Source organism: Nilaparvata lugens, chromosome 1 (assembly GCF_014356525.2).
Source record: "Nilaparvata lugens isolate BPH chromosome 1, ASM1435652v1, whole genome shotgun sequence".
Taxonomy (NCBI): domain Eukaryota; kingdom Metazoa; phylum Arthropoda; class Insecta; order Hemiptera; family Delphacidae; genus Nilaparvata; species Nilaparvata lugens.
Genome location: NC_052504.1, coordinates 239,562 through 250,113, shown reverse-complemented (window position 1 = coordinate 250,113; position 10,552 = coordinate 239,562). Strand labels below are relative to the sequence as shown.

Here is a 10,552-nt window from a genome sequence, read left to right as displayed (position 1 = left end):
ATTTTAAACGAGAATGAACAGTTTACATTAATAGCCCTGTATCAGCTACCGTCTATAGAAGGCATTGGCAAGACAGAGGGATCGGCAACGTTTTTCTCCTATCTTTCTTCACTGCTATTATAACGTGGACCTCACGTTGTTGGGCGTTTGTTCATATGAGTTATTTACATGTGTGTGAGTGATGAGATGAGATGATGATACGTTCAAAAAAGCCATTCTTCCGCTGGGAATCGAACCCACAATTTAGTTTTCGCCCCGTTGGATCGGCAACGTTGTTCTCCTATCTTTCTCCACTGCCATTATAACGTGCACCTCACTATAGATAGTGTTTTTTTTATGAAATAAGAATATTTTAATTATCGTATTTGAAAAAACAATATTGAATTCATATCCTCTAATAAGCTACATAGCTTATAAGAACCGGTAAATAAGAATTGGTTACTAAGACCCGGTTGCACAAACCCCGGTTAAATTTTAACCGTGATTAATTTCTCGAGAACCAATCAGAGAAGGCTTTTTTGAAAATACGGCTTTTCTTATTGGTTCTCGTGGAGTTAATCACGATTAAAATTTAACCGGTTTTTTTGCAACCGGCACTAAGAATTTAATAATTATTATAATATTCCGATTCCATTTAAAAAACAGTAGCTGAATTTATCTTAATTATTTTCTCAAATTTCTATTATTTGTTTTTGTATTGCGTGATAGTATGTACAGTAGGTTACCTTGTGTAATATACAAATGTGTATTTCATATAATATCTATTCTCATTTATATTGTTTTATTTTCAATCGGGATAAGATTAAAAGATAAATTTGAATTGATTACATTAATATGTAGCCTACCTATATTCTCTATCCTGATTTTAACATTCTGTTATTTTCCATCTACATATTTATGAGTTTGGTTGAGCATTTTTTGTTCCAAGTGATTACTATCTACCAGTAATCCAATATTTTGATAATTATTAGATTAAAATAGTCAGCTAATAGTTGCAGTGATTGTAGTTTTAATTTTTCTGCTCAAAATTATCAAGTTTATTTCAATATTATTGAAACTTTCGGATTGTTTAGTGTTATTTCCGGCTCTTATCAACCATTCGAAATTCAAAATTCATCAGTCATATCTCGAATACGTATTCTCTGAGTGTTAATCTTTGGTGAAAACAGAAATTTTAAACTTAACCTCACTTTGGACTATTTATGTGCCAAAATCAAGGAATTGAAGAAGTTTTGGGCAATTGCCTGTTTCTCTTTCCAAATATCGTGTTTGTGACTGTTCTAATAAATAAATAAAATACTTCAAGTTACTATGTTTCAGAAACTCATGTTCCTCTGTGAGTTTTCTGTTTTAGCCTGTAATAATTTATTGTTTGATATGAAGTCAAAAAATAAATAATTTAGCCACAAATTTATAAAACGTTACGGTATGTCAAAATATGGCTGAGAAAGAATAAAAGCTAAGCAGCCTTCTACAGTAGTCTAAAAAGAATAATCCACGTAATGTAACAAAATCTATTTATTTGAGTGAACACAATTACAAAAAACTTTAAATTGAAAACCCCTACATGAAATGAAAGAGAAGGCACATTCTATGGAATCGAAACAAAATAAAACAGAACAATCAATAAATTTCTAATTAATATAGTTAACTCTATTTATATATTTTCCTCTGTTGGTAATGTAGTTCATAATCAACTTTGAATAAGTTTCCAAAAACAAAATCTATTTGTACATTAGTTGATCAAAATCTAAGAAATATATTACGAAAAACCCATCAAAAGGTTCAATACATGAAATTATATGTTATAATATTGCTCTATGACCGTATGATGTAGGCCTACCTATAACCCAATTTTAAACAGTTATATTTATTTTAAAAAATGGTGCACACAAAAAAATTTTACATCAAATTACTCACAGAAGTATCGAGTTTATGATGATGTATTATAAGTGTTCTATGTGCCTTCCTTTTGAGGCTCGGACGACATCTAGACGGTAGCCAAATTCATGGCAGACTGTTGGCAAGATGTCTTCTCGGACTGTAGCTACTGCATCAGTTATCCTGATTTTTAGCTCCTCAATATCAAGTGCTAAGGGAGGAACATAAACACGTATCAATCTTAACGTTGAACATCGATCTGAACATAAATCTTTAATGTTGTTCCTCCCTTAGAATTTGATATTGATGAGCTAGAAACCAGGATAACTGATGCAGTAGCTACAGTCCGAGAAGACAGACATCTTGCAAACAGTCTGGGATGAATTCGGCTACCGTCTAGATGTCGTCCGAGACTCAAAAGGAGGGCACATAGAACACTTATAATACATCATCATAAACTCGATACTTCTGTGGAGTAATTTGATGTAAAATTGGGTTTTGTGCACCATTTTTTTAAATCAATATAACTGTTTAAGATTGGGTCATTCTTTCTGGAACACCCGGTATAATTACTAAAGATGAAACGAGAATGTATTAAATCTACCTAAGGCTAGGCGCACACCAGTTAGTCAAGATAAGACAAGACCTGATCAGACATGATTAGTCACAATACTCCACATTGCTGCTTATAACGCAACTCACACTGATTAGTCATTGCAATTAGACATGTCTTCATAAGCAACTATGTGAAGTATTGTGACTAAACGTGTCTGATCATGTCTTGTCTTGTCTTGCCTAACTGGTGTGCGCCTAGCCTTAGACTTACTTATACGCTCTATAATATAAATAATATGAACAATAATATTCTACCTTTAATTTAATATAGGTAACAATATGCTCAGAAAGAGCTGAAAATATATTGTTTAGGGCCGGTTTCCGAGCTCGGGATCTATAAGTTCTTGACTTACAGAGTCCAGGACTAAAATAAGCTCTCGGGTCTAAATCAACTTTCTGAGTCACGTGTTTATGTTCTAAACTCCGGAGTCTAAGTTCTCGACTTCTTCAAGTCCAGGATTTCAACGTAGTAAACATGAGGAAAATTCACAATATTTTGCTGTTGTATTGTTGGCATTATAGCAAAACGAAAACAGCTGATTGCAGCGGGATAATTCAAATGCTCTCCAAATTATTTTGTGAAAATACGTTTAGATTTTTTGTATGGTGTAGCCTAGGTCTATAAATTCAAAGCAAAACCTAACTTTTTGAAACATGAATGAAAAAATAAACATTTCATTTTATGTTATGCTATTATTTATCATTGATCCTTGCCATTTATTTTGGAATAAACATTTTAGTATGCTACCTATTAGGTTGGAAAACGTATTTGTTTAAACGTTAAACAATAAACGTTATGGTTAAACAATGTTTAAACGTTAAATGGTTAAACGTTTTAGACCAATCACTTGTATGTGTCGGTGGTTCTTATTGCAAATAGTATCAATCCATACTACTAGCAGGAGCATCTGAGAGACAGCTACCAGTCTTTATCATACCAGGAGCGAGCATCCACACAGCTACCAGGAGCATCTATAACTTCGCTACCAGGAGTTTTGATTATACCAGGAGCATCCACTCTACCAGGCGCCAAATCTGCAGCTACCTCCTCACTAGTTTCAACTCCACTTTTGATTATACCAGGAGCATCCACTCTACCAGGCGCCAAATCTGCAGCTACCTCCTCACTAGTTTCAACTCCACTTTTGATTATACCAGGAGCATCCACTCTACCAGGCGCCAAATCTGCAGCTACCTCCTCACTAGTTTCAACTCCACTTTTGATTATACCAGGAGCATCCACTCTACCAGGCGCCAAATCTGCAGCTACCTCCTCACTAGTTTCAACTTCACTTTTGATTATACCAGGAGCATCCACTCTACCAGGCGCCAAATCTGCAGCTACCTCCTCACTAGTTTCAACTTCACTTTTGATTATACCAGGAGCATCCACTCTACCAGGCGCCAAATCTGCAGCTACCTCCTCACTAGTTTCAACTCCACTTTTGATTATACCAGGAGCATCCACTCTACCAGGCGCCAAATCTGCAGCTACCTCCTCACTAGTTTCAACTCCACTTTTGATTATACCAGGAGCATCCACTCTACCAGGCGCCAAATCTGCAGCTACCTCCTCACTAGTTTCAACTCCACTTTTGATTATACCAGGAGCATCCACTCTACCAGGCGCCAAATCTGCAGCTACCTCCTCACTAGTTTCAACTCCACTTTTGATTATACCAGGAGCATCCACTCTACCAGGCGCCAAATCTGCAGCTACCTCCTCACTAGTTTCAACTCCACTTTTCACAACCCGCTGCATCCAGTTGTGCAACAAACAGCACGACTTCAACAGTTTCACAACAGTTTCTGGAGCCAGTATGGCGGGAGAGTCAAACAATTTAAAACGACCACTGAGTAATTTGAGTGTGTCGTCGGCAGTCATTGACACCTTCTCCAGATGCCTGTTGTGGGCTGCTTCATCATCCGACAACAACCCATCGTCTCTCTGACTGTTGTCAAACGGTGTAACAATGTGCTTCTCCGACTGTACCCCACTAGGACCAATGAAGAAGCATTTCTCAGGTAGATTTAGAGACTTGTCTCGAAGTGATTCGGCTAGATTCGAGAGAGGAAACGAGAGTCCATCTGTGTGACAGGTGCCAATATCGACACAGACCAGACTGTTTCTTGTGTCGGTTGCAAGCCAATAGTAAAGCGCCGTGTCTTTGCTGTATCGTTTCCACTGTTTGTTAAAGATCGTCTTGCCCTGAATCACTCCGGCACAATTATCAATGCCTATTTTAGTGATAATAATGTGAAATATTTCTTCTATGTTTGGTTTTGAAGCATCTAAATTTGAAAACTACATTGTGAAAATAAGCAAGGACTGGAAATTTTGTCTAAACAACTACAAGACTTAGGCTAACCTATTTCGAACTATGTTTAATCTAATCTGAATTTGGGAGAGGAATAGCACAAGGTTACCTTATTTTTCTCTCCCTATCATTATGATGATAGGTTCATCAGTTCAACCAGTCAATAATGACTGGTTCAGACTACTATGCGCATTGTCGTCCTCTTTTTAAATCACAACATATTATGACAGTGTTCAGTTTGTATGTTATGCTTCTTCTGATAAAAGTAAAAAATGAGTTGCATACTTTGAAGTGTAGATCAGAAATGCATAGGCACGACACTAGGCAGAGTAATTATTTGGATGTTCCCTATGTAAGATTGAAAGTTGCAGTGTCAATCTGACGTTCTATCAATAAGAGCTTTCAATAGATTACCGCTGTGTTCCAGGAATCTGAGTATATCTGTTTTCAAAACAAAAGTGAAAAGGATGCTTTTAGAGAACCCACTGTACAGTGTTGGAGAGTTCTTTGATCTCCCTTGTGATATTATAAATAATTTCTTCCAAGCTGACTGATATATTTATATAATTACGAGAATTGTTATGTTATAATTATTGATTGATGTTTATAGGTATGTTGTAACCTGTATTTTTTTATATTGAGATGTTTATATGTGACATGGCCCACTGTACTATTTTAAGTATTTATCGGCTAATAAATATATTTCTATTTCTATTTCTATTTCTATGATGTACTTATTGTATGAATCAATAAAGAATAAATATATAATTAATAATAATATAATAATAACAGATGTAGATGATTAATAGATGTTACAGAGCTGATGTGAAACAATATTACAAATAATCTATTTATTGTACTATTATAGTGAAATTCACGTTATAAAGTCATTTAAAATGTTGGGACGACAAATTTTCATAATTTGACCACCTTCTATAGTAGATACTATGATTCAAGTCATCCTGATATATGCAGTAAACAACAATAAGATATCAGTGAGAGAAAAAAGTTACGAAGGAGAAATTGTTGAGGAGGAGGAGGGGGGAAGGAAAAGGAGAAGAGTATTGTTTCAACACTGGAAAATAAGATATCAGTGTGAGGAAAAAATTGAGAAGAAGAAGAAAAAGTGGAGGAAGAGGAGAAGGAGGAGAAGCAGGAGGAGGAGGAGAAGGTGGAGAAGAAGGAGAAGAGTGTTGTTTCAACACTGAAAATTATAATTGACCGAGCGAAGTGAGGTCTAAGATTCAAGTCGACGGTTTTGAATTTCTCTTCATGTTTATATGTTGCGCATTTACAGCGAAACGCAGCAATAGATTTTCATGAAATTTGACAGACGTATGTTCCTTTTTAAATTGTGCGTCGACGTATATACAAGTTTTTTTTTGGAAATTTTACATTTCAAGGATAATATAAAAGGAAAAAGGAGCCTCTTTCATACGCCATTATTAGAGTAAAAACCAGACTATAGTATTATTCATCATAAATCAGCTGTCGAGTGGATTATAAATTGCATGCCATGACGCATGCAATTCAATATCTCAATGTAACTTGGTAAAAAATCAGCTGCTGTATGGACTATTAATTGCATGCCTCATTGAATGCAATTTTATGCACTATTAAATGAGCTATTGAATGCATGCAATTAACAACTAAAATAACCTAGAATTGTCTCTCGAACTTTCTCTGCTTTGAACTCGGGCTGACCTGTTGCCAGTATGTCTTGAAGGAGATCAGCTTTTGATGTTAGCATTTTTGATACACCAACCCCAACAGCCATTAGCCGTTTTCACACCGATATCTCGCCGACACGACATACAGACAGGATCTACTCTGATGGACAGTATGAGAGGAGGCTGTGGTTTATAACTGCGCGAGGTCTACTGTTCACAGAACTACTAGTATCAGTGAGAGAAAAAAGTGCAGAAGAGGAAGAAAGAGTGGAGAAGAAGAAGAAGAAGAAGAAGAAGGAGGAGGAGGAGGATAAGTATGAGGGTAACGAGGAGGGATGAGAAGATAACAATAAATTCATTGTTTGGTTACTTTCAATTACCTGAATGAATTCGGGAAACACAGCCAATATGGCGTCGGCCACCTCGGGAATGTACTTGCTGATGGAAGTGGCTGACACGTGGAACAGTCGCTCCAGGCTGGAGAAGGTGCAGCCAGTCACCACGTACTCGCAGAACGACTGCAGCTTGAGGCGCGCCGGAATTGCCTGTCGCATCAGAGTGTCCGCCTTGTGAATCTTCCGCGAAATCTGCAATAACAATACAGTTAAACACAGTGATATCCACGTTATAAAGTCATCGACTGATTAACATTGATTTTGGAATTGGCCTAGTGAGGTCCACGTTATAATGGCAATGTTTGATTAGCAATGGTATTGCTATCCTTGTCTATCATTCAACAATTCGGATAGCACGTCTCTTTCTCGCTTTGCTCTGTTGCCAGATCGTCTTTCAACAATGTACAATTAATCTAATTAATTAACAAAATATTTCATCTTAATTATGAAAATTCATTATGAAATTATTGAAAAATATAATTTCTTGCTTAATAAAATATAATTGATCATTTTAAACGAGAATGAACCGTTAATATTACATCAATAAACTTGTATCAGCTACCGTCTATAGAAGGCATTGACAAGATTGAGGATCGGCAAGATTTTTCTCCTATCTTTTCCACTGCCATTATGACATGGACCTCACTATAGCTCTATCCTAATTGTAATAAGTAGATGAACACTAATTGTAATAAATAGATGAACGGTTTGTATGATATGAATAGAACCAGAAAATTCAATCTCAATAATTAGGAAAATTTGTTATTAATCATGTAAAAATATATCTTATGGACGAATAAAATAGATTTTAATAAAATTATCATTATTATCAAGAATATACAGTGTTAGCACTGAAAATTGGACTCAAATTCAAAAGTGAATGAAACATTACCTACTTTTTGGACTTTGAAATTGGAAGCAATCGTCTAGAAAATCCTGAACTTCTCTGTGGAAATGAGCTGGTACACCGTCATGCTGAAAGTGAAAGGGCACTTATTCCTCTCGTTCACGGTGCACCACCTCATTTACACGGAAAAGGTTTGGATTTTCTAGACATTCGCTTTCAACTTCGCTGGATTTACCATGCAGGGCCAATTGCATGGCTACCTCGCTCACCGGATTTAACATCGATGGATATCTTCCTGTGGGGTTTCATTGAGGATAAGGTTATGTTCCGCATCTACCAGACAATCTTAATGACCTCCGAAATCGGATCACATTCGGATTGCTGCTGTTCACAAGTTACGCCTGATATGCTGGTACGAGTGTGGCAAGAAATCGATTATTGGTGGGATAATATGTCGCATTACCAACGGCTGTCACATCGAACCAAAATAAACCCACTTCTTAAACTTGAAGTGTTTTGTAACAAAATGACATCTTTCTGTAAGTAATTTCAATAAATATTTATGTGCTTTCAAAGTTGTAAAGTCCTTTTAAAATGATTCTGTTTAGTTATCTATATATATATATAAAAGCGAAATGGCACTCACTCACTGACTGACTGACTGACTGACTCACTCACTCACTCGCAGAACAAAAATCTACCCGACCAAAAACGTTCAAATTTGGTAGGTATATTCAGTTGGCCCTTTAGAGGCGCACTAAGAAATCTTTTGGCAATATTTTAACTCTAAGGGTGGTTTTTAAGGGTTTAAAGTTCGTCTTTTAGCATGTATATTCTTATTCTCTTAATTATAATTGAAAAATGTCCATACCATATGTTAATATAGAGCTATAATCTAGAGAGAGTACCTCTTCGGAACAGTTGTTAGCTGGTAACTAAATTAATAATTTTGTCAGGTTGGCATTAAGTTGAGTTGACTTTGTTAGGTTGGCACCAAGTTGAAGATTGAAATGCATCTATCCCGGAAAAATTGATTGGGCACTGCTACTTCAATCAGAGCTATCCCTGGGAATATTATATTACTAGCCGTCCGGCTCGCTTCGCTCGCCATATCCGTTTAGCCAGACGTTTAGTCTGGATACCCGACTGGATCGTCCTAACATATGATAAAATCAGCTGTTATAATCATTGCGTCATCCAACATATTATCTTTCTACTGATTCACAAAATTTTAATTCTAATAATAATGCCGCGGTACGAACGACGTCCAAACTTGGATCGTAGAACACGAAATGCTGTAAATTTACAGTATGCACGGGATAATCAGCAGCATGAGATATACCATTCAATTTCCCAGCAAGCTGCATTCAACTATATCTAAAAATACAAACAGCTGCACAACTAACTGAGCACATAGGAAGTCCATATTGAGATACTAGAATGTAAATAGTGATTGTTGGATAATTTTCATAAAAATATAGTGCATCTGATTAAGCTAAGGCTAAGCACACCTGAGGAGGCGCGGTTTGGTGATACAAAGTGTTGATCTTATGGAGATTGCCTTATCACACCGTTCCACGCCATGCCCGATTCAGTGTGTGTGAGTTGTTCCATTCAAACCAATAAGAAAGAAGCACCTGGATGCAAAATGTCGCATCGCGCCCCCTCCAGTGAGTATGGAATTACATTCTATACTCACTGGCCTCCTCAGGTGTGCATGAAGCTAAAGTTTGTCATGAGATGCATTAACTATTTGGCGGTACGAAGTTCGCCGGGCCAGCTAGTTATAGATAAAAAGATAAACAAGCGAGCATGCCATACCTTTTTCAGGATAGAGTTGAATGCTTCTTTATCAATGCCCAATATTTCCATGAATTTGTAAGGAATACTGGATTCAATTTCATCGTATTTCTCATACATCTCTTCTCTAGAAGATTCTCTCATCCATACTGACCGTTTCTTAACTTTTTTATTCTCCACATCAACTTCTTCTCCTTTCCTTTTTTTCGGTTCACGTACTACGACAGCCATTGCTTTATGTGTTGGGAACTGAAAAATCAAGAAATAGAAATTTTATTATTTGCATAAGACACTTCAACAAAAATGTATATGTCTTATACAGAGTGGTTGAAAAGTCTGAGAACAGCTTAATATCTCATACATAAAGATAATTTGACGGTGGGTGTGATTGCGGATGCTACTCGAATTGAAAATACTACTTTACAATGACTTTAAAAATCTGGTCCGCCATCTTGGATCCGCCATTTTGAGTGCAACTTTATTTTTTTAAATAAGAAGGTGGTCATGCAATACATGATTTCGATACGGAATTTCAAGGAAAAATGAATGGCGAAAACCGCACATCGATATCGCAAACCTTTGTTGAATGATAGACAAGGATAGCAATGCCAGTGCCATTATAACGTGAACTGCCCAATTTATACTTAATTTAACAAGGTTAAATTCATGAATTTGCACTAATAGGGCCCTTTTGCTTGAGGAAATACAAGCTAATATTTTAGTAATTATTTTCTATTCTAATCGCCCATTGACTGCTAGGTATTTGACTAATACATGACAGTTTGAATTCACTTGAGCATTAGACTCAAGATCAATAAAAGCAATAATCAGAGTGAAGCAAAACTAATAAGTGTTGATTAGTAAACATTTCAACTTTAAAACTATAAAGTAATTTTTAATTGTTTTTTTGTTAATGTAGAGTCTAGCCTATGACATACCGGTATCATTTGTTTAGTCATTAAAATTTACGATAATAAGGTCCAAGTCACCCCAATCAAATCGAGATTCATCTTTCTTCTTCCGAGA

General features: G+C 36.2%; 1 protein-coding gene across 1 annotated transcript; it reads right to left on the bottom strand.

Annotated features, from left to right (window-relative positions):
* Window positions 1-3,103: 3,103 nt before the first annotated feature.
* On the bottom strand, window positions 3,104-10,473 carry LOC120351026. Its single transcript, XM_039426862.1, has 5 exons — window positions 10,465-10,473; window positions 9,548-9,775; window positions 6,855-7,071; window positions 4,195-4,734; window positions 3,104-4,119 (listed from the first exon to the last, which is right to left on the bottom strand). The coding sequence occupies exons 1-5, from the start codon at window positions 10,471-10,473 to the stop codon at window positions 3,416-3,418; spliced, it is 1,698 nt and encodes a 565-aa protein (XP_039282796.1). The 3' UTR covers window positions 3,104-3,415.
* Window positions 10,474-10,552: the final 79 nt, after the last annotated feature.

What these genes read in the sequence shown, in the direction of transcription:
- LOC120351026 (XM_039426862.1), bottom strand. An exon ending in TCAACTCTATCCTGAAAAAG is followed by an intron (nt 7,072 to 9,547) that starts GTATGGCATGCT and finishes TTGTTATTGCAG; the next exon opens with ATTTCGCGGAAGATTCACAA. An exon ending in ATTCATTCAGGTAATTGAAA is followed by an intron (nt 4,735 to 6,854) that starts GTAACCAAACAA and finishes TCACTAAAATAG; the next exon opens with GCATTGATAATTGTGCCGGA.